At 60.1% G+C, this 22846-nt stretch overlaps 3 protein-coding genes across 7 annotated transcripts in view; 1 reads left to right on the top strand and 2 right to left on the bottom strand.

The window, feature by feature from the left end:
• CHKA (choline kinase alpha) overlaps positions 1–7978 on the top strand; it is a 58491-nt gene extending 50513 nt beyond the window's left edge. For both annotated transcript variants that reach the window (XM_040639549.1, XM_040639548.1), the window contains 3 exons: positions 515–621; positions 1966–2047; positions 6728–7978. In XM_040639549.1, coding sequence (XP_040495483.1) covers positions 515–621; positions 1966–2047; positions 6728–6787 — 249 coding nt within the window. In that variant the 3' untranslated portion in view covers positions 6788–7978. The remainder of the gene's footprint in view (positions 1–514; positions 622–1965; positions 2048–6727) is intronic.
• Positions 7979–9248: 1270 nt separating this feature from the next.
• TCIRG1 (T cell immune regulator 1, ATPase H+ transporting V0 subunit a3) lies at positions 9249–19991 on the bottom strand. Of its 2 annotated transcripts, XM_040639541.1 has the most exons (21): positions 19889–19977; positions 18635–18699; positions 17279–17399; positions 16869–16947; positions 15862–16082; positions 15684–15769; positions 15327–15453; positions 15156–15238; positions 14920–15013; positions 14624–14836; positions 13869–14013; positions 12122–12261; positions 11897–12054; positions 11736–11826; positions 11007–11125; positions 10701–10907; positions 10324–10450; positions 10100–10204; positions 9900–10017; positions 9481–9658; positions 9249–9397 (listed from the first exon to the last, which is right to left on the bottom strand). In XM_040639541.1, exons 3-21 carry the CDS (start codon positions 17393–17395, stop codon positions 9319–9321), a joined length of 2487 nt encoding a protein of 828 aa, XP_040495475.1. In that variant the 5' UTR covers positions 17396–17399; positions 18635–18699; positions 19889–19977; the 3' UTR covers positions 9249–9318. The 2 variants fall into 2 exon arrangements, with proteins under 2 accessions (XP_040495475.1, XP_040495476.1); XM_040639542.1 differs by lacking the exon at positions 18635–18699 and having other exon boundaries at positions 19889–19991.
• A 2322-nt stretch (positions 19992–22313) lies between these two features.
• NDUFS8 (NADH:ubiquinone oxidoreductase core subunit S8) overlaps positions 22314–22846 on the bottom strand; it is a 4244-nt gene continuing 3711 nt past the window's right edge. For all 3 annotated transcript variants that reach the window (XM_040639544.1, XM_040639547.1, XM_040639545.1), the window contains exons 6-7: positions 22590–22718; positions 22314–22505 (exon numbers count right to left, since the gene is read on the bottom strand). In XM_040639544.1, coding sequence (XP_040495478.1) covers positions 22374–22505; positions 22590–22718 — 261 coding nt within the window. In that variant the 3' untranslated portion in view covers positions 22314–22373. The remainder of the gene's footprint in view (positions 22506–22589; positions 22719–22846) is intronic.

The following is a 22846-nucleotide window of genomic DNA, read 5'->3' as shown; positions in this document are numbered from 1 at the left end:
GTCTCCTAAATCCTGATTCACGTGCAGACTACACGGGGGACCTGGTAGAGCCTCTTCTCTAAACCAGAATCAGACCTTGCCACTCTACAGACAGGAATGTGTCCTCTCAGCACCGCAGAGGTGGAAGGCCCCTCCGCGTGGTCTGGTCAGCGCCCACTCTGCCCGAGCCTCTGCCAGTGACCTCGGGCTCCCTAGTGCCCATCTGCGGAGATGCGCGACGTAGGCTTACCCTGCTTTGCAACCGGGCTGTGGGAAACGTGGGTATGGAGTCCATTCCACCTCAGTGATTTTGTCCAGAAGTGGTAGTGGTTCCCTATGCTCGTCTTGCCAACAGAGTGGCCGTGAGTCCGGTAGAGCTCTGCCAGGAAGCCGGAGATCACTGCCACACCGGCGAGCTTCTGCGCTCCCGCGTGGCACAGAGCTGCTCCGGGCTCCGCCGGCCGTGCGGGTGTCCACTGGATGTGTCGTGCTTCCTGACAGCTGCTGACTCTAATGTGATTACTTTTTTTTAAAGCTCCACTTTATTTCCAATTACTTGGCTGCATTCCATAATGAATTTGAAAACCTCAGTAATGAAGAAAAGTCCATTATAGAAGAAGAGATGTTGCTTGAAGTCAATAGGTAACTTTTTTGTTGTTGTTAATTTATAAAATAGCTGTCCGTTTGTAGAATATAATTGGGGTGCCTACTTGCAGTCCTGAGTATTTTAGGAGCTTCTTTATACCCATACATTTCTGGGACTTGTACTTAGCTGAGCACTTGGTGCCTCTCCAGAGTTCAGCACACAGCAGGTGTGGTGTGCGGGGCCACGGCACGATGATGGCGTTTGGCACAGTAAGCCACACCTGGGGCCTGCACGCTCTTGTCACCTGATGCTCGTGGAGTGGTGGGCACCATCTAATAATGGGTTTCTTCTAAAAACTAATTACAAATTGTGAGTGTTCGTTCTGAGTCTTGCTTTTAAACTCTTTTTTCAATAGCTCTCAAAGCAGGGCTGAGAAACTTCTAGATTTTGTGAAAGTCTGGACCCCTGTTTATCATACACATCTCTCTAGTCCAGAGACTTGAGTTACTCCTATTCTTTGGGCTCTCTTAGAAGATTCTTTGGTAAAAATGTTTAAGTGACTTTGGCCCACCTTGTCCTCTCCAGCCCACTTACCACAGATGCCCCCTCTTCCTGAAGTGTCCACACCCCTGTTGCTGGGCATGTGGCCACCTTCGCTGTCCCAGGGCTCCCCCTACCGCATAGATCTTCCCTCTCTGGTTTTAGAATGGATGGAAATAGAAAAATGAGGGGGGCCCGACAGAAAGGGTAGTCCCAAGGGATGTGTAATGGGTCAGGGACCACAAGAAAAACAGTCGGGTTTGAGGAGGACACTGAAGCATTCAGTGAAGCCCACAGGCACTGTTGTGAGGGGAGCTTGGGTTCGGCGGTGACGTGGGCCATGGCGTGGCGTAGAGATGGGCAGCGCGCTCTCTGCTTTGTTTCACTGCTGTGCAAGGGCAGGGATGAGGGCGAGGCAGTATCCTACCTCCTGGGAAAGCCAGCGAGTCATCCAGAGGCCTGCATGTTCCTCCTCTCGCTGCATAACGCCTGCTAAGAGTTGCTGATGCGCTGTGCTCACATGCGAGGCAGAGAGTTTCTTCCCCAGTGTAGCCCGTGCATCACGTGCATGGCTCCCGAGGCCTCCGTGTGAGTCCCGGAACCGTAGCTGTGAGCCAGGAATGGCAGCTGGGCGTGTCCATACTGCAAGTCCACCTGCCCCCAGCCAGAGGTGGGAGAGGACAGCTGCGGTGCCTGCACCCTGTTCTGGGTCCCCGTGAAATAGAATCCTGTTGAGTGGGCCAAGGCTGACCAGCTTTGCACCCGGATGAGTTCCAGGGCCCGCCAGCAGGAAATCCCATCCCTGGGCCTGTGGCCCGCGCCACACATCTCACATGCATCTCCTGCTTTTGTAATTACAGGTTTGCCCTTGCGTCCCATTTCTTCTGGGGACTTTGGTCCATTGTGCAGGCCAAGATTTCATCCATTGAATTTGGATACATGGTATGTTCTGGGGGTGGTTTTCTCTTCTATTCCCAAAAAGAAGATTGTTCACCATGTTTGTGAGTGCTTGGTGGGAAATGTGCGTTCTTCACAGAGGGCTCCTTGTGTCGCTGCACAGTGAACCCACTTTGGCTCCGCATTTGCCTTTGGAGGTGGCCTCACTCGCAGGCAGCAGGCCCGCCTTCCTGCTTCAGAGAGGTGCTGTATGGCCTGTGGCTCTGATGGGGGATGTAGAGCTCAGAGCCCAGCACTCCAGCCCTTGACCTTAGTCCCTTCTGACACAAGGGACCTCGGATGAAGGAACTCCCGAAGCGTTTCCTTCTGCTGTCGTGGCTCCATTCTCCATTCCTGCAGCGCCCCACTTCGCGTGGGCGGCGGGTACTGAGTGAATGAGCCGTCCTGTTTGTTGCAGGACAGTTCAACAAGCCAGGCTGCCATTTTCTTCCAGCCTTAGGACATAGAAAGTTTAAACCGTGAGTCCAGCCCTCCGCTGCCCCATAATGAGTGTTGGTGGTGTGTCCCAGGGCAGGGGGTGCACAGAGTCTGTAGTGAGTGCCTTGCTTTAGGAAGGTGGAGGGAATGACGAGTTCGTTTTATCCTTCTAGTCCTGCATTAGGGTGATTTCTGCTTCCAGGTGGAAGGTTGGGTAACTCACAGGTGCTGTTAGGCAAAAGAAGGGGGAATAAGGAATTTTAAAGCAGATTTAGAGCCATGGTCCAATGATATTGTTAAGACAAAGTGCACATCAAAAAATATTACCAAAGTAAGGAATAATTTCATAATAATAAAGGGATCAATTAATCCAGAAGACATAAAAAAATCCTAAAATGTGTACGCACCTGTCTTGCTTCAAAAGACATAAAGCAAAACCTGAGAAAACTGAGCAGAGAGAGAGGCAGACCCACAGAGCAGAGGGGCAGAGCCAGAAACAGCAGCAGGAGGGACGGAGGAGGGGCCCGCACTCTTGCCCAGCCTGACACTGTTGAGTGCCCGGCTGCCGAATGTGCATCCTTGCCCAGTGAATATGGCATGTTCGTCAAGATAGACCATATGCTGGGCTTTAGGAAACAGGTCTCAAGCTGAAAAGAACTGAAATACAGAGTATATTCTCTGACCACGGTGGAATTTAATAGGAAATCAACAGCAAGAAAATCTTGAAAATTCCTAATTATTTAGGAATTAAATAGTACACTTCAGTAAACCCTAGATCAAAGAAGAAACGAAATAGACAACTAGAAACTATTTTGAACAAATTATAATGAAAACACAATATATCAGAATTTGTGGGATACAATTAAAGCAGGGTTTAAAAACTTGTGGGCTTTGAAGGTTATACATTTGTATTAGATAAGAAAGTTCTCAAATCAGTGACTGAAGCGTCTACCTTAAGAAGCTAGAAAGAGAAAAACCAACCTAAGCCAAAGTCATTAGAACTAGATAAAACACATGACTCTTGATCTCAGGGTCGTGAGTTCAAGCCCCATGTTGGGCATGGAGCCTACTAAAAAAAAAAAGAACTAAATAAACTAAGAGCAGAAATCCTTGAAATAGAAAATGGATGGAAAAAAAAGAAAATGAATGAAACCAAAGGTTGCTTCTTTGGCGAGCTCAATACAACTTACAAACTTTTGGCCATACTGAGCAAGAAGGAAAGAGACGACACACATAACCAGTGCCGGTACAAGAAGACATCACTCTGGATCCTGCGTATGTTGAAAGGGTAAGAGAATATTATGAATAATTTTACGCCAACAGATTTGACAGCGTGCATGAAATGTGCACATTTCTTGAAAGACACAAATAACAAAAGCTAGCGTAACAAATGGTCATATAGTTATTGAGTAAATCGAATTCATACTCAGAAAACCTCCCTGTAGAATAAACTGCGGGTCCTGGCGAATATCATCAGACATTCCAGGAAGAAGTAATACCAGTTGTGCGCAAAGTTGTAGAGAATAAAGGGAGGAGGGGACATTTCTCAACTCATTTGATGAAGCATTGCCCTGATGCCGAAAGGAGACAGAGACATTTCAAGAAAACTTCAGATCAGTGCTCTTTGTGAACAGGACAGGAAAAACATTATCAAAATATTAGCAGAAATTAAATCGGACGTCTACAAGATAATATGATCAAGTGGCATTTATCTCTGGAATGCAAGGTTAATTTTAACATTTTAAAAACCAGTTAGTGTAATTCAGCATATCAACAGGATGAGGGAGAAAAACCATAGTATCTTCTTAGTGAATGCCGGAAAAGCACTTGACAAAATCCAGTCCCCGTTCATGATCGGGATTTAAAACAATAACAAAGCCTCAGCAGAGTAGGAATCTTCTCCTTCCTCAACCAAGCACAGGGCACGCATGAAAACCTGTAGCTGGCGTCACAATTACTGGTGAAACCGGGCGGAGCCCCAGAGAGCGAGCGAGACGGGCTCGCTGCTCTCGCCCGCACCGTCCCCCGCAGGGCACCAGAGCACCTAGCCAGCATGGTAGGGCCGGGAAAAGAGAGGAAATGCAAAAATACTGGAAAGGAAGAAGAAAAACTGCCTTTATATTGTAGGTGACGCGATCCAAGTGCATGAGAAAACATGAAAGAATCCACGGAAAGGCTGTTGAAGCTGGGGAGTGAGTTTACGGGGGTGTCAGGATGCAAGGGCAGTGCACGGAGACCAGCTGTGTTCTACAGTAGAAACTCTGCCAAGTGAAATTTCATCGTGTCTACAGTGGTAGAAGAACACGAAATATTTAGGGATGAGATTTTTTAAATATGTACGTGATCTTCACACTGAAAGCTGTCAAACATGGCGAAAAACACCGAAATAAAGGGACAGCAAGACCATGTGTGCGGCTTCAGAAGACTGCGTATTAAGAGTCTGTTCTCCCCAAACTGATTTCCAGAGTCTCGGCGATCCCAGTCAGAATCTCCACAGGCTTTTTGGCAGAAACTGGTAAGTTCTAAAATATATGTGAAACTAAAACTAACAGAGTTGGAAGACTGATTCTGCCTGATTTCAAGATGGATCGAGACAGTGTGATATTGGTGTAAAGATAGACATCCGTCCAATGGAGCGGAGCCGAGTGCCCAGAAACACACTCAACGTACGGTCAACTAATAATCAACAGAAGGGCCACAGTAATTCATTGGGGAAGGGATTAGATTTTGAAAACCTTTGCGGGAACAACTAAATAGCCATATGGGAAAAAGAATGAACCTTGACCTCCTGCCATACACACAGATTAACTTGACATAGGTAACAGACCTAGGCGTAAAAGCATCTGGAAAACAAAGGAGAAAAGCTTTGTGACCACGGCAGGGATTTCTTGGGTTACGTGAAGCACTGACTGTAAAAGAAAAAAGATATGGTAAGTTGGGCTTAATCAGAACGAAAAACTTTTGCTCTTTGAATGACAAAGAGAAAATTAAGAAAATAAAAAGGCAAGCACAGACTTGGAGAAAATGTTGCCACTGTCTGTCTGAGAAGGACTTGTATTTGGAATATATGAAGAGCTCGCAACTTAGCAAGAAACCAAACGAGCTACTTTATAAACCAGTAAGAGATTCGGACACGTCACAGAAGATAAAGAAATGGCCAGTAAACGTCCGTCTGCTTAATGTAATTAGTCATACACGCAATGCAAGTTAAATCCCGAGCGAGACCCGCTGCACACCCGATGATGGCTGAAACTTCAGACGCCGACAGTACCAAATGTTCGCGAGCACACGGGGCGGCTGCACCCGCATACGCTGCCGAGGGGGAAGGTGGGAGGTCTGACCGGCCTGGAAAGCGGTTTGACAGTACACGGAGCAGACAGCCCGGGAACCTCCTACTTTGGTATTGATCCAAAAGAAACGAAGCCTGTTTCCACACCACGACCGCACTCAGGTGCTCAGAGTGGGTGTAATAGCCCCGAACTGGAAACCACCTGCCCGCTGGTCACGTGAGTGGGTATTTGTACCATGTTGGAGCCACGTAACCGACAAGGACTCCGCCGGAAACAGGATGGAACCGCAGAGGCTCACAGCAGCGTGGAGGAATCCCAGAAACGTTACGCTGAGTGAAACAGGCCAGACGGGAAGGGGTACACACGGGATGGCTCCATTTATGGAAAAGCTTTCGACGGCCATCCGTGGTGATGGAAATCGGTTCAGAGGCTGCCTGTGGCCAGGCGTCGGGGCGGGGCCCGTGGAAATGAGCGTGCTGGAATGTCCTCCGGCAGGACTGTGGTGCGGGTGCGGAGCTAGATGGACGCATTTGTTCAACTGTGTGCGTGAAGGAGTTCGTTTCTGTGGTACGTAAGCTACACCCCGACACTAAGCTCGCAGCAGCGACGCTGTAATTTTCCCGGCAGTCGGCATCGCAGACTTCTCAGTTTGGAGTGGGCGCTTCAGAGATTGGGCTGGCTTGACAGTGGCTTGACGGTTCTCGAGTAGACAGAACTCAGGACCAGGGTTTCCGCTGTCCCTTTCGTGTCCTGTGCGGTTATCCTGCTGTGGGTGATCCCAGAAAACTGGGGTACCTTCTTCCTCGCACCTCTGCTCTCAACTTGCTGACTCAGCCCCGGGAACCTGCTGCGGTTGAAGGGCCCTGAGAGGGGAGCCTGTGTCGGAGGCAGGCCTGGATGGGACACGGGCGGCCTTGGGCGGGAGTCCTTAGTGAGGCTGCTCTTTCTTGTCTCCTAGGACTATGCCCAAGCAAGGTTCGATGCCTATTTCGACCAGAAGAGGAAGCTCGGGGTGTGAGTGTGGGAGGCGCCATCCACTTCATCCCTGGACTGCGTGGGGGCGGCCGAGTCAGCGGGGCCCTCCGCACTCTGACGACTGTCCCCGCGGCAAGGCTTGGATGGCTCGCTGCCGAACACAGATGTGTATGATACGAAAGACTGTATTAAAATTGAGTAACATTTATATCCTCTGTTGTTTACGATTTCACTAGGACTCTGCGATGAGATCGGGAAGCAGGAACAGTACGATAGCGCAGTAGTGCAATATCTCAGAATCCTTTGAGGCTAGGGAAGGCGTTTTCTGTTTGGGGCCTGAAGTTCGCAGTCAGATATGGCAGACAGCACGAGTAAACAGTGTTTCTGCGGGTACTTTTTTTGGTTAATGTTGATTTTTCAAGGATTTGAATTCACGTGCTGGGGAACGCTGTGACCAGGCCCCCGGAAGGTGACAGAGTGCGTAGACACCTCTGGCTCCCGAGGGCGGCGAACGAGCAGGGACAGACTGTGACTGCTCAGCGGCCTGAACCAGCGTGAGTGCGAGGAAGCTGCTTACCCCCCACCCTTCCCGTCCACACGGCGGNTGCCTGAGGCAGCGGCGCCTGTGGGGGGGTGGGCTGTCGTCTCTGTACGATGAATGTCGCTGTTCCGGACCTGTTGTATGGATTTCGTCATGCAGACGTATCTCGCCCTGACTTGTCTGCGGCCTCTGCCCCGCCCCCTCCTCAACTGAACGTGCTTTACTAACCCCAGCCTCGGGTGGGCAGGGGGCTGCGGCCACGGGGGGCCGACCGCTGGCCAAGGAGCAGCGTGGGCCCCTGCGGACACGCCCGCCTGCCACCTGCCCTCCCCACAGAAAGCAGGCTTTGCCCTGCTCTCCGCAGCCTTTCCTCCACCTCCACTCAGCCCCGGGTTGCGGGTTCTGGGACAGGGCTGGCCGTCCCGGGCGTCGTCCTGCTGACCCGCCAGCCCCTGGGGCCCTGGTGTGCCCCGTGGGCTCCCGGTATCCCTGACGGGGTCCTTCTGGTGGGAAAGAATGGCCTGTATGTGGAATGTGGGGGCATGAATACACTAGAGCTGGGACGCCCATATATATGAAATGTCCTTTGGGATAGTTTTTTTTACTCTGAACTCTTATTTGAATTGCTTTTTGTGCATACATTTCTGCTACCAGAGATCGTACTATACAAACAATAAAAACATACAAAACGCATCCTCACTGTCATCCTCGGTTTTGTCCTGTCAGGCAGGGCTCCTGTTACCTGGTTGTGCCTATGGAGGGCTCCCGGCCAGTCGTCTCAACTCTCCACCCCCACCCCGCCGCCCCCAGAGACCTGATGTGGAAGAAACTAGGAGCAGTGGGATGTGCTGGAGGAAACCGGACGGCTGGCTTGGTCAAGGCAGGAGAGAGATTTTCCACTATTCACCCTTCCAGACATTTAGAAGTTTAGCCAGGTGAATGTGTTTTGGTATCCAAGCAATAAAACTGAGCAGTAAATGACACTGCATTCCTGTGTAAGGTCTCACCCAGAGCGATGCTCCCCCCACGCCCCCCACTCCCTGCGGCGTCTGGAGGCCCTGAGCAGGGCAGCCCTGGCCCCGTGGGATGGGCTCCTCCCAGCAGCTGGCCAGATGAGAGCCACGGCGAGAGAGCCAGGCCACCCGGCTTGCCATGCCCAGGGCATCTCTGGCCTCAAAGCGGCCTTTGTTCCTGGGGCCTCCTGCCGGAAGAGCCACTTTGCAGCTCCTGAGCCCAAGAAAGGAAGGCCTCTGAGAAGCGTTGGCACCACCTCCCAGCCAGTGGTGGGACCCAGGCCAGAAAGACACGCACAATGCCACTGTCCAGCAGCCGGAGGATGGCCTCGGGGGCGCAGCACTGGTCACCCAGGGAGGGATGGGAGACAGCAGCCCCCACTGAAGGCGCAGCAGGACCTGGAGTCCAGCGCAGCCCTTTTCCTGACCCTCCGGGCCCCAGACGATGCTCGGGCTGCCTGGACAGCCTCTGCCCTTCTCTGTGCGGAGGGTGGGGTGGAGAGTGGTAGTGTGTGTGCGTCTCTGGTGACCCAGAGTCAGACCAGTTTGTACATCCCCAAGGATGGGGCGCTCACCACCACCACCACCACCACCCCTCCCTCGGCTCAGCCTGGGAAGACGCTCATTCCGAGCTAGAATGTGCTAGAAACATCCCTCCTTGGTCCTAGTTCTGTCCCCACTTCAGGCCAAGACTCTGGGATTACTGCAGGTGTGCTCATGGGGCCTCTCCCCAACTTCTCAAGGCCCCAAGTCCTAGACCAGGGCCTCCCATCCCACTGCACCCTACACCAAACTCAGCTGCATGGACAGATAAGAGAGCATAATATAGCCAGGCACGGAGTCCGTGACACCTAGAGTCTCGTGGGGTGGGACCAGTCCATGCCCAGAGCCCAGGCCCTGCCACCCCAGGCTCTCCAGCCCCTGGCACTGCAGACAGGACCAAGACACAATTCCTAGTCCATCTTTATTTCTCGTCTCTGTAGGTAAGGGCAGGGACCTGAGTATGGCCACAGGTGGGCGCTAGTCCTCCTCCTCAGCGAAGGTGAAGGGGCTCAGCTTATAGCCGCTGCCCAAGTAGAACTTGTTCTGGAACTCCACCCTGGGGGCGACAAGGGGAGAGCTGGTGAGGGGCAGGCCCCCCGCCCCTCGTGCTGCCCGGGGCCAGCCAGGCGGGCCGCTCACCAGTGCAACCGCAGTGCGTGCAGGAAGGCCGAGAGCCCCTCCATCACCAATAGGATGGCCACGGTCAGCACGGCAAAGGCGGCGAAGATGGGGACCAGCACCACGGCCGCCACGCCCAGCTCACGGCCCATGCGCAGGCCCTCACGCATCACCATGGCCCACAGGACCTCCGACAGCTCTGGGGGTCAGGGAGACAGCAGTGGAGCCCAGGGCCGAGGGGGTGTCCGGCCAGCAGCCCCTGTGGCAGCCCGAAGCCCCCCTTCCTGTGGGGGAACCTCCTCCGACAGCCTCACTCTGCAGAGGGGACGTTGAGGCCCAGGGAAGGACCTGCCCAGGCCACGCAGCCAGCAGCTGCGAGCGTCCAAAGTAACCAGGACCTGACCCGTGGCCAGCCCGCCCCCTGGGCCCAGGTCACTCACGGGCGTGGGCCAAGCTCAGGGCCCAGAGGCGCAGGTAGGAGGCCGTGTTGGAGATGCAGCCCAGGCAGAACTCAATGGTGTGGATGGCCTGGTGCATGAGCACCTCGGACAGGACAAACTGGGGGATGCGGGGCAGTGAGGGACCAGCCGGGCTGGCAGCCACCGTCGCCCACTCACACGCTCGGGAAGACCACACCCACCTCGGCCTCCTCTTGGTCCCCCGGGCACCCTGCTTTCTCCTCATCAGAGCCCCAGCCAGCCACGGAGGCGTCGGAGGAGTCCAGAATCCCGGACTTGTCCTCATCCTGGGGGTGGGGAGCAGGCAGCATCAGCAGGCCCCCGCCACGCAGGAGGCCGAGAGGCAGCGAGGGTGGGGTCAAACCCCCCCTCAGCCCTCATGCCCCCCCGCCCCCCGAGTCTCTACCAGCTGGCGGCCAGCGGGCCTCGGCGAGCGGCGGCGGTGCTGCCAGCGTAGGAACAAGGGCGTGCCGAGCAGCAGGACGGGCACCGCGGCCAGGGCCACGACCACCAGTGCGGACTGCACCACCTCCGCGAGGAAGCGGCAAGGAGCCTGAGTCAGGGCGTGCCTCGGCTGACCACGCGCCCAAGCCAAAGTTCCCAGAGCCTGGACAGCCCACTCCACCCCAGCGGCCCCGCTAGACGCAGCGCCGCTCAGGAATCCCGGGGAGAAGCAGCTGCCGGCACCTGACACTTCCAGCGCCCTGACCTCCCCGGCTCACAGCTCAGGACCTGCCCCCCGCGCTGAGCCGGCGCGGGTAGCCCCGCTGACCCCGCCTTACCTGCCCGGGGAAGAGCAGCGGGTTGGTGGGGCTGCGGGAGAAGAGGAACATGTTGATGAAGTGGATGAGGATGCTGGGCGCCGGCGCGGCGGCGGCGATGAACAGCCACTTGTAGACGACCAGGAAGACGAGGTAGCCGAACAGCCCCAGGAGGAAGGTCAGCTCGGGCAGGGTCTCCAGGAGCAGCCGGTGCCACTGGCCGAAGTGCCTGTGGGGGGGGAAGGCCGGGGTCATCGGACCACGCACCAGCCGCCCCCTGGCCCTGCCTGTCCCGGTGCCCCCCCCCCGCCGGAGCCCAGGCCCTCACACGTGGTTGAAGACTCCCAGGACCACCCCGAAGGTCATGTGGGTGACCCCAAGGATGACGGACATCTTCATCTTGAAGGAGTTGAGGAAGCTCAGGTGGTTGACGGCCAGGCTCCAGACCTGGGGTGGCAGGAGGCAGGGGCGTCACGCAGGGGCCTCCCTGCCCAGGTCACTCTCGGCAGCCCCTCTGCCCCCAGACGGTCTGCCACCCGTCGGCCCACGGCGGGGCAGCAGAGGGAAGGGTGCGGCGCAAGGCCAGGCACGCCAGCCCGGGCCCAAACCCCAGCTCTTCCCAGCGAGGGGACACTGCCCGCGTGCTCTCCTGTGCCTCTGCGTCCTCATCGGTGAAACGGGAGCAGTGCTGACGCGGACCTCACGGGACTGTCGCGAGGACTGTATACCACGTCGCGTCGCGCGGAAAGCGCAGAACGGTGCCCAGCATGGCCAGCTCCGAGCAAGCCAGTGCTGCCCTCGCTGCCACACGCTTCTCTCCTCTTTGAAGTGGCCGCTGTGTGGGCCCAGCAGGTGGGCCCCTCGTCCTTCCGGAACCCCGCACCTCCTGCACCCGGCACCAGGCCGGGCCCTCGGGAGGGGCTCGGTGAATGTGGCGGAAGGAGGGGCGAGGGCGAGGGTTAACGTCAGGGTCAAGGTCAGGGCAGGGTTAGTGCAGGAGCCCCGGCCCAGTCCGCCCACCCGCCCACACCCTCCACAGCAGGTGGCCGGGACTCACGGGGTCAATGCCGAAGGGGTAGGGTCCCAGGAAGACACCGCTGACTGCGGGGTCCAGGGTGAGCAGCGGGTGCTCCGCCAGGAACGCGTCGCTGTGGCAACAAGGGCGGGTGGTCAGGGGCTACCGGGGGCGGGGCCCGCGGGGCCAAGGCCGGGCCTCACCTCCAGCCGGACTGGGTGGCCATGGCCGCCACGCTCCAGCCCGAGGGGAAGATGGTCGTGGCGCGGCTGAAGCACTCGTTGTAGATGAAGCCGGTGTAGACGGAGAACAGCCCCATGAGTAGCAGCAGGTAGCGGCCACCGAAGAAGGTCCGCCAGATCTGGGAACGGGGGCGTCGTGAGGCGTGGCCTGGCCCCCCCCCCCGACGACCCCTCGCCCGCCCTCACCTCGTTCTGCGCCGTCTTCACGGCCGGCCGGTTCTCCGCGAGCACCATGGCCAGGGCGAAGAGGAACATGAGCAGCCCGTGGCCCACGTCGCCGAACATCACGGCGAAGAGGAAGGGGAAGGTGATGATGGTGTAGGGAGCTGCGGGCAGAGGGGCCCGGCGGTGAGCCAGGGCCCCCAGGGGCACGTGGGCCTCTGTGCACCAGCGGCCACCCGACCGTGTGTCTGCATTCCAGGGCCCGCCGCTTCCTGGCTGTGTGACCACGGGCTGGTGACTTAGCCTCTCTGACCCTCTGTTTCCCCACCTGTAAACTGGAGACCGCAAGACCACACTTCGTAGGGCTCCTATCAGTGAGTCTATCCAGGGGCGGTACTGGCGGTAGACGGTAAACCATTTCCCGCCAGGGTGATTACAAGAGCTGTGAGCAGAAGCTCAGAAAGCACAGACAGCCCGCGGCCGTCCTGACTGGCACCGGGCAAGTTCCAGGAGGCCGAGTCGGTCACTTCACCTCTGAGGTCTCGCTTTCCCGTCAGTAAGATGGGACAAATCCCTAATGGGTGTTACAGGACTTCAGGGCACGCCCCTGTTCCGAGCTGAGTCGTCCCTCCCCTCGGACTTCCGGCCTCCAGCCCAGGAGCCGAGAAACTCCGGGGAAGTGCCCCCATCTGTGGTGCTTCGTTACAGAAGCCGCGGCCGCGTCTACCCGCCCCAAGGTAACGCTCCGAGGGCTGGGAGCTGGTCGTCGACCGCAGCTGTCTGGTGACCAGGTCTGTCTGTCCTAACTGCACCGGCCTCTGCCAGCACAGAGGAACCACGAGCATGTGAAAGGGATGGGGGCCCCGGGTCAAGCGCTGCATGCTGACCCGGCAGGCATGGCAGCCCCAAAGGACCACACGGGACCCTGGTCATCGTTCACTCCGCCTCACGTGCCAGACTCGTGTCCTGCCTGCCCCGCGCTCTAGCCCACCGGCTGAGGCCAGACCCTCCCTGGCCTGTGACCGTGTCCCCTCCAAAAAATGCCCCAGCACGGCTCATCTCCCACACCCATTCTTTGGGCTGAGACCCACTGTGGTCCCCACCCAGTGACATGCGGGGGGCAGGCTCTGGGCCACGGACCACCTGGTGCCGCCTGCCACACGGAGAGCCACGTCTGGAGGGAGCAGAACCGGGCAGGTGACAGCAGCGCCCTGCCTGCTCCCCAACTCCCCACCCCTCAGCTGCTTCCCTGACTGGTTTCTCACAGCAGCACCTCTCTTCACAGGCCACTTGTGCCAGAGCGCCCCCCCCCCCCACTAGCCCCCCGGGTCCGCTTCTGGGAAAACCCAACAGCACCCAAGTCAAACTTCTTAAAAACACAGTGCGGCCGCCGAAGAGCTCAGCAGGCTGACTCTGGCCTTGTGCACTGCCGATCCGCATCTGCCCACCTCCCCGGCCTGCTCTGAGGGCCCCACTCTTATTCCCATCGAACAGATGTGGAAACGGAGGCTCAGGGAAACTAAGAAATGGGCCGGGGTGAGCAAGTCAGACCTCAGACCTGAGCCATTCCTACTGTTCTTTGCACGACCCCATGCTGGATCCCCTGTGAGCCTAACTGGGAAGGGGGATGCTGCTGGGGGTAAACACAAAGCTTGCACACCGCCTCCCCCGCCCCCCAGCATGGTGGGAGTGCGCTTCTCATCTTAACGGGGCAGGACAGGCCCAGTGCGCAGATGCCGCCCTCCTGGGCTGGGGGCTCCACGGCTCTCACCGGGGTTGACCTCCTGGTAGCGGCCCACGCCATAGGCGTCCACGATGCCTTGGAAGCTGGCCGTGAAGCGGTTGGTGCGGATGAGTGTGGGGGGCATGTCCCGGCAGGGGATGCGGTGAACCACGGCGCTCACACCGGCCTCGCTCTGGGGCACCCGAGGGGCAGACAGACAGATGACACTGATGGCAGGGGGGCCTTCAGAGACCCTTTGACACCCCCCAAGCCAGGCCCAGCCGGAGATGTGGGGCTCACCAGGCAGGAGCCCGGGACATCTAGGATAGCCCCTCCCCTCTCTGTGAAATAGGACCACCATCCCACCTGCCCCAATTCAGGGTGATTTAGGGAGAGTCCGAGATCAGCTGGACCAGAAATCGCTTGGGAAATTGGAGCCTGCTGCTTATCTAGGTGGCCCAGGAGAGGGAGCCCCGCTGCCACCTGTGAGCACCTACTAGGCACCAGCAGCTACAGGGACCCCGGTGGGTCATCACACCCATTTCACAGATGAGTAGCCCGAGGCTCCCTCGAGGGGGCCAGTGCCTGCTGAGCCAGCCTCCCGGGTGCTCTGGCCCCTCCCTGGGCTTCCGACATCAGGACGGGGAGCGCCTGGCCCAGGGTCCTCGGGGCAGACTCCCCTAAGCAGGGGGAGCCCTGGCCAAGGCCCGGTGTTGGGAACAGGAAGTGTGTTGGGAGGTGGGAGCTGGCACCTGCCTGGGAGAAGTGGAGGGCAGGAGACCCCCCACCCCAGCCCCACTCACCGAGCTGTCCTGCAGCACCTGCTGCAGGGCGGGCAGGTCGCTCGCGGCGCACCAGCCCTCGGCAATGAGGCACTTGTGCGTGGCGCTCACGCTGCACTGGTTGAGGACCAGGTACACGGCCTTCATCTTGTGGATCTGCACCCGCCAGGGCGGCAGCAGCCGCTGCACCCGGCCCAGCACCTGGCTCAGGAAGCGCTCCGTCTCCCCCAGGACCTAAGGCCAGAGCAGGCGGTGAGGGAGGCGGCCGGGCCGACGGGGCGGGGGCGGCAGGGCATTGGGGCTGCGCGAGCGCCCACCTCCTGCAGCTCCTGGCTCTGCTGCTGCAGCTGCTGCAGGGTCCCCAGGCGGCCGTCCTCCTGCTCCACGAACGGGAAGACGTGGCAGTGGAAGCTGGCAGGCAGGAGGGGCGGCGTGAGGGGAGCGGCCTGGGCGGGGGGAGCTCTGGCTGGACAGAGGCTGAGTCGAAAGGGAGCTTCCGGGGCAGGGCGGGGGACGGGGCAGTGACACGCGGGGGCAGCCCCACGGAGCTCACCAGTCCGTGATCTTCCGGATCTTCTGCCCTATCTGCTCGCCCCAGTAGGAGATGAGGAAGGTCATCCACGTGGCAGGCTCACCCTGAAGGAGAGGGGCCCGCTTTACCTGGAGTCCCGGCCCCCCCAGCCCGGGACGCCACCCCCCCTTTGGGCCCCCCCCCAGCCCCCACCGTCACGGGGTCCTCCAGCGGCTGCTCCGTCTCCCTGAAGCTGGCGATAAGGAAGCCGCGGCAGGCCCTCCAGAGCAGGCGTTCCAGGGCGGCGGCCTTGGCGGGCTCCACGGCACCTGCCACGAAGCTGCCAGGCCGGGCGGCTCAGGACCGTCCAGCAGGCACGCGGCCTGCTCCCGGGGAGGGGCTGGAGCTCGAGGCCGGCCCAGAGGAGGAGAAACCCCCGCGAGCCCCGGAAATTCTGGGCCTGAAGGAGGAGGCTGCGGGCAGTCTGAGGGTGGAGGAGGCGAGCCCTGAACGAGGAGGTCGTCAGGGCCTCCGGCTGTCAGGAAAGAGCTGGATGCGCCCCTTACTTACTTGACTCTCAGGTCCTGGTGGGGCCCCCCCGGGGGCTGGAGCAGGGGGGTTCTTTCCAAGAGCCCATCTGTGGGGGTGGCTGCCAACTGGGGGCCAAGAGGCACCGTGAGCCCCGCGCCCACATAGGGCCTGGCGCCTCCCGCCTCCCCCGTCCCCCCTGCCCGGGACTGGCGCTGACCGGGAGGCGGTGGCCCCGGCCCAGAACGGCCGAGTGCAGCTGCAGCTGGTGCAGCTGGGCCCGCAGGGACTGCTGGTTGCCCCGCACATCCCGGAGCTCCCGGGCCAGGCGATCTGTCTCCTCCTGGATGCGCAGCAGGTCACGGGGTGGGGGTGCCAGCAGCCTCCCCTCGGGTGGGTGCAGCGCCAGCCCAGCCCGCCACACCTCCTCCTGCAGGAATGCTGGGGGCAGAGCGATGGGCGTCAGGGGAGGCCATGCGGGGGGCCCACGCCAGCTCATGGCCTCTGTTAGCCAAGGGCCGCCTAAGGTCTAGGGGGTCCCAAACGCTGCCCCAAACTCAACTGACCACCAGCTAATTGATTCACTGAGTCCAAGACCCCTGGAAAAACCCCAGGCCAAACCTATATCCCCAAAGGTCTGCTCTCCTCTTGAGCTTTCCCCCCCCCGCTCTCCCTTGGCCACTGCCCTGCCCGGGCCCTGGGTCCCACAGTGGTGTCCAGGCAGGTTGGCCCAAGCCCTGGGGGGCCTGGGACAAGAGCGCGATGCCTTAAAAGCTATCCGTCAAGCTAACACACCATTAAACGAATGTGCTCTGTTCTCCCCTCTCATAGGCTCCTCCTGGGAGGGGCTGCCAGAGTCCAGGGCCAGGGTCCCTCTTGCCTGGGTCGAAGAAGCGGCTCCTTGGGGCACTGACCCTGTACACCGGCCTCTGCCCACCGCAGGCCATCTGTAGCAGAGAAAGCTCTGTGCATGCCTCTCCCCTGCTTAGAAACCACAGTGCCTCCCAGTGTCCACTGGATGAATTCCTAAGTCTTCATGCAATATTTGAGGCCTCTTCCAAGTGAGCCCCATTCTCAAGAGCATCCCCAGCTGCCCTGTCCTGGCTCTGCAGGGCCTGGCTTGGACCTCCCTTCTCTGTCTTCCACCTGGGGGACCAAGACTCCTCCTCTCAGGCTGGCACCTCCTCCAGGAAGCCTGCCTGGGATGTGGGCCTGAGGCCAACTCACTGAAGGTTTTCTCCAGCTCTTCGCAGCGCCGAACGTCCCCCACGAAGCGTCTCTGGAAGGCGCTCACCGAGGCATTGAGCTGTGGTTGCCGCACAGAGGGGTCAGACTTCTGGGCGGGGGCAGGGAGGTCCCACCCAGGGTCCAGGCTTGGCTCTCTGCAGGCCATAGCTGCCTCCCCAGAGAAAGATGCCGAACACCCCATGACCCTCCAGATGCCCAGCTGGACAGAGACCAGGCTTTGCGTGCTCTGGGGAGGGTGTGACGGGGCCAGGAGGCAAGGTGGCCTCAGTCATAAGGCTGGCCTTTCAGAGAGCAGCCAGGATTCAAGCAGGGGCCATTCTGGGGGGAGGCAGCATACCATCTCGGGGTGAGGACGAGGCCCCCTCCCACGCCTGTCCGGCCCCACTCACGTCTCTGAACTCCACGAGACCCAGCTCGCCCAGCTGGCTCACACAGGTGTAGGCGGCAGACGTGGGCAGGAAGAGCTGCACCAGCGCCACCTCCTCGCTCCGGAACATGGAGCCCATGGTCCTGCGGGCCGGGCCGGGGGAAGGCTCAGTCGGGCGGGCCAGATGGCTCCCCATCGAGCAGGAATTCTGTCCACCTCAGCTCACATAATCCATGGAAGGTCTTGCTACCAACCCCGTGCGACAGATGGGGAAACTGAGGCCCGGGAAGCCTCAAAGGGGTGCCGAGGTCGCACAGGAAGTAAGCGGTGCAACTGGGAGCAGACCCCGCCCTGGCTGACCTCACGGCCTGACCCACCGCCCCCCCCCCAAGCTCTTTCCCAGCTGGCTCTGCCCTGTCCCAGGCACCCACCCCGAGCCCTGGTGGCACTGGCTCTTCTCACACATGCCCTCTGCTCCCACCGTCCCTCCTCTGTGACCTGCCCTCACCCTAGATCCTACTCATCCTTGGGGCCCCAGGCCAAGGGTCACCTCCAGCCAGCCTCCTAACTGCCACAGCCCTCGGCTGGCCACGAACCCTTGTCCTTCTACACCAAGGAGCCTCCGTGACAAGAGAGCCAGGGCTGAGGTTGGGGCTGTCCACCCCCCCACAACCCCCTGGCAGCTGAAGCCCCCCTCCCTCCCTGGGGTGTCTGTGTGTGCTGAGGGGGTGGGAGCCCCCACCGGGTCCCCTGGTGCCCTCACTGAGGGCAAAGAGGCCTGAGGGCGGGGGACCTTCCCCAGAGGCTTGGACCGCTTGGTGGCCGATGTCCAAATAGGGGCGGAAACAGCCTTCCAGGTGTCGAAACCCTCGAAAGCGAAACTGTGGAAGCTGACATGGGCAGGACAGCCTGGCGGGGCCCTGCCCAGACGCCGTGGGGGAGGCCCTGCAGATGCCCCAGCCATGAGCCAGGACTCCACGACCACTGCTCTCGGGGCCCAGGGCCAGCTACTTCCCCCCTGTGGGACTCAGTTTCCTTAGCTCTCAAAGTGTCAGGGAAGGGGACAGGCATGGGTGAGGTCCCAGCTGAGGGTGAACACTTGGCGCCAAAGTGCCCCGCCTGCTGTCTGGGCCAGCGGGGGCCTGCCCAGCTGGTCACTTCCTCCCCTGGGCCTGGTTTCCTTCAGTCTAAATAGGGAATGCAGCCCCGGCCCCAGCCTGGAAGAGGAGAGAAGGCCGGGAGGCAGCCTGAGACTATAGCAGCCCTGGGCCCCGCGGTGGGCAGGAGGGGCTAGGTTCCATCCCCAAGGGCCAGGGACCAGGCTCCAGAGCGTGGCTCTAGCTGTCACTGGCTGTGTGTCCTTGGGGGAGTCTCTCACCTTCTCTGGGCTTCCACTTCCTCTTTGGGTAAATGGGAGTTGGCCACCCCCAGGAGAGACAGGCCCTGAGTGGAGAGATGACAAAAACAGAGCCTCCATGTCCCCTACACCCACACTACCTCGCTGAACCCTATCAGCAATCCTGGGGGAAGAGGACCCTATAACCTTGTTTTAGAGCTTCGCGGACGGGTCAGTGCACTTGGAGAGTGAGGTCTGGGATCAGGTGGTCAGCAGGTGGCTAAGTCAGGCCGGAGCCAGGCGCTGGAGCTGCGGGTCTGGAAGTCCCAGTCAGTGCATAATATGGGCTCAGGGGAGGGCAGTTCTCTGCCCAGGGCACCCTGAAAGGCTGGGCTGCACAGATGAGCCGGTTCTGGGAACCAGGTCTGGGGACCCAGGGGGTGCCACCGCCCCAGGCTGTGCCAAATCCAGCCTGGCACCTCTCACTCACAGGGCCTCGGCCTGGGCAAGTCCCTTGGGCGGGAATTCCCTTGGGTTGGGTGGGTGGGGTGCACAGGGACCTGGTCAGACCCCTCCCCCACATTTGAGGACTGCACTGGCTCACCCCTTACCCCCCATCCTCCCTGGCCGCGATGCAAGCCAGGGGCCACCGCACTCCTTTTAATGGAGCAAATGAAGGTTCCTCGGTCCTGTGGCCTTCAGGGTCCAGACTGCAGCCCCCTCCTAACTCTATTCCCATCTCCTCCTGGTCCCTCAGGGGCTGAGGATAAGGCAACTCCTTCAGGAACCCCCCAGATCTCTCCCCCGAGCCCCTGACCCACATGATAGCGCTGAGCTGGAGGAGAGGGCCTGCTGCTTCCCCTATTCCAGACTGGTAGGCTCTGGAGTTGGAGTCACCCCACTTGCCTCTAGCTCTGCCTCTTCCTAGCTGGGTGGGCCTCAATTTGCTCATCTGTAGAATGGGTCCCTCCCTCCGAGGAAGATGCCACAGAGAAAGCCCTGAGCGCCACCAGAGCACCTCCAGGACGGGCAGAGTTGGGCCCAGTAGTTAGCAGCTGTTAACTCTCTGTCCTCCTCTTCCTCTTCCCTTTCCCCACCTCCTCCTCCTCGTCGTCCCCACTGTGGCCCCCACCAAGGCCCGATACCCGGCGGGCCGGGCCGGCAGACTGGGTCGCATCCACTGACCCAGCTGGGTGGGGGTTCCAGGACCCCCTTCCTGGGGCAGGGCGAAGGGAGGGTGGCAGACGGAGCCAGGGGGCGGGGGGGCTCTGCAGACCCCGGCTGGGGCACACTCACCCCCGGGTCTGCCGCACGCGGCGCTGCTCAGCTCTGGCTCCCGGCTCTGCGCTCCGGGCCGCGGCGCCCACGCAACTCACTTTCCCCGGCGGGCGGGGCCGCAAGGGGCGGGACCACGGAAGCCCCGCCCCGTCCCGTCCGGGCTTGGTGGGGAGGGGCACCGGAGTGCGGCGAGCGGCCGGCACCGCCCTCGCTTCCTCGAGGGAGGCTGGGGACCCCTGGGGACGGGGGGCGGGGCCGCCGGGAGACCCGAGCGGAGACACGGAGCAGCGCCCACCGCGCACGCCTACGTGGCCGGCATGCAGATGCGGGGAGGCGTCCGGGGCACGGGGTTTGGACCCCCCAGCACCTAGAGGCCTCACTGGGCCTATGGCTGATGGAACCTCAAAACACTGAGGCTTGGGATCCAAAAGCCGCGTGTCCCCAGCCCGCTCCCCCACCTCTGGGACCCCTTTCCTGAGGCCGCATTTGTACCCGGTCCTTACACCCTCCCTCTGACCCCCCAGGATAGGGGCCTAGGCTCCAGGCCCAGTGCTCCGTGCCCTTGGGTGGGTGCTGCCCCTCTCTGAGCCTTTTTCCTCAACAGCAGCAGGACACTGAGGGCTGGGCCATGGTTGTGATGTTCCACTCGGGGCCGGGCACACAGTGGTAGTTGTTGTCTGCCCGTGGCTGGGGGTGTCCCAGTGACTTTGCTAATTAGCTCCCCTCGGTTGGTCATGTCCCAGCACCCTGAACCGAGGCTCACGGATGTCCAGCTGCCTGCACTTTGGACAAGCCAGGACCATACCCACCGGGGACAGGAGGGACAAGGGGCCTCTCAGCTCTGGTGATCCTTGAACCTCACATAGCAAGGTCCTCTGAGGGGTAAGGGAGCTGTAGGCAAACGGAGCCCCAGAGCGGGGGTGGACAGTGACAGCCTAGGTCAACATCCTCAGAAAAGGTGTGTGTGGGGGGGACCCAGTTCTGGGGCATCATAGGTCTGTTTCCCGGGGCGGGGGGGGCCCTCAACACAGCCGAACTGAGCACCAGTAGGGACCTCAGGTCAATACTTCCTGGTGCAGGGGAAACTGGAACCCCACTGCTACAAAATGGCATTAGAGGTGTGCTCCTGAAACACACACACAGTTTGGGGCAAGTCAGAAAGGGTAAGAAGTCAGGAGCTGGATAGTCTGACCCATCTTCAACAAACATGTTGTATTTATCCGTGACAAATGCACGCTCCATGACAATTATCTACTACTGGTTCTACCTGGGAAAAGTGCAATGACGGGTGATTTAGGATTTGCAAGCCTGTCTCATTACTGCAGGGCTCCTGCCTCCCACTAGGCCTGCAAGGGGCTGGACACATGGACACTTCCTAGGCTCTGCTCTTCCCTTCGGGTCCTGCACTCACGTCTCGCTTCTGCGCCTTGTTCCTTAGGCCGTGGGGGCCCAGGAAGGGCCTGGACCACTTCAGCACCAGGAGATGGCCCAGGTGTCAGCAGTCATGAACAAAGGGAATGAGGTGGGGGAAGGCGAGGTTCTTTGCTACAGGCCTTCTCAGAGCCTTGAATGTGCTCACATGCAGTGCCTATCCCAGAGGAAAGAGGGCATTTGGCACATTTCCCACACTGACTGGTCCACACCACCCTCCTTTCTTTCCCTTCGACAAAGCAATATGGGAGGTTAGTGTTTTGTGAAGAGTACTTTTGAAAATGATGGAAGAGGAGGGCGGGGCCCAGATCTCTGACCTGAGCTTGTGTTTTCATCCGACTCATGCTGTGTGATTCCGAGCAAGTCCCTTCCCTTCTCTGAGCGAGCGTACCCACAGCTGGGGATAGGATAAAGCCCTTCCCGGTGCCGGGCACCGAGTCCAAGGGGGCTGGTTTTGGCCGTCCCATCCTGGGCAAGGACGTGGCCCCGCAGGCAACCCCACCGCTGCCGGGATTACGAAGCTGGAAGTTCTGGGCGGCAGCAGCCAAGCCCGCAGCCTGGTCTGGGGAACTTGGGGCAGAAACGGGATGTGGCTAGAGATGAGGCAAGGCCAGCTCAGGGGCAGCAGGGCCTGTGTCACCTCCTCGTGACTTGCCCTAGAGCAGGCCTCTCCCTGCCCCCAACAAGGCCACCCCGGCCCTTCTGAGGTTCTGCCACTCCAATGGACTTCACCTGAGGCCTCGGCAGACTCGACGTCCTTAGGGCCGTGGCGCTGCGTGGCCCTCCGGAGGGCGGGCCCAGGCCCCACCCTTTGGACATCCAGGATCATGGCAACAGCAGGCCTGAGACGAAGCCCTGAGGAATATGCCCAGGGTGAGGTGTGTGCGGCAGGGCTGCTGTGCACCGGGGCCCAGCCATGGCCCCCAGGGTCCCACGGGGAGGCCGAGTCACCTCCACTAGCTCCCCTGAAGGGCCCGCCCAGCCCGGCCCGCCGGAGTCACGACAGAGGCGGTGCGGGAGGCAGAGCCGTTTTATTGGGCGGCAGGGGCTGCGGGCCTGCCGGGCGGGGGCGTCAGCGGTACAGGTAGTCGGCCTGGATGTTGGCGGCGATCTCCGCCTCCCACTTGTCCCCGTTGCTGAGCAGCTTCTCCTTGTTGTACAGGAGCTCCTCGTGCGTCTCGGTGGAGAACTCGAAGTTGGGGCCCTGTGGGCGGGTGCAGGTGCGGCCGGGTTAGGCCCGTCCGGACAGCCTCTGCCCGCCGCCCCTCCGCTCCCCAGGCCCGCTCACCTCGACAATGGCGTCCACGGGGCAGGCCTCCTGGCAGAAGCCGCAGTAGATGCACTTGGTCATGTCGATGTCATAGCGGGTGGTCCGGCGGCTGCCATCGGCCCGCGGCTCGGCCTCGATGGTGATGGCCTGGAGAGGGGTACCGGGCGCCCGACTGCTCATGTCTGCCCCCTCCTGGGGGCTCACTCTGGGACCGCAGAGCGGACCTGCCACCCACTCTCAGCCTCACGTGCCCTTCTCGATGGCTCTGCCGAAAG

Source organism: Ursus maritimus, unplaced genomic scaffold (assembly GCF_017311325.1).
Source record: "Ursus maritimus isolate PB19 unplaced genomic scaffold, ASM1731132v1 scaffold_23, whole genome shotgun sequence".
NCBI lineage: Eukaryota > Metazoa > Chordata > Mammalia > Carnivora > Ursidae > Ursus > Ursus maritimus.
This window is presented reverse-complemented; position numbering and strand designations above follow the sequence as displayed.

Excerpts from the sequence above, each read along its gene's own strand:
- TCIRG1 (XM_040639542.1), bottom strand. The coding sequence starts at position 17,395 with ATGGGCTCCATGTTCCGGAGCGAGGAGGTGGCGCTGGTGCAGCTCTTC. Across the intron at positions 15,239-15,326 it reads CGCTGGAGGACCCCGTGACG|GGTGAGCCTGCCACGTGGAT; the intron begins GTGGGGGCTGGG and ends CCTCTCCTTCAG. Across the intron at positions 11,827-11,896 it reads GCCACCCAGTCCGGCTGGAG|CGACGCGTTCCTGGCGGAGC; the intron begins GTGAGGCCCGGC and ends TTGTTGCCACAG.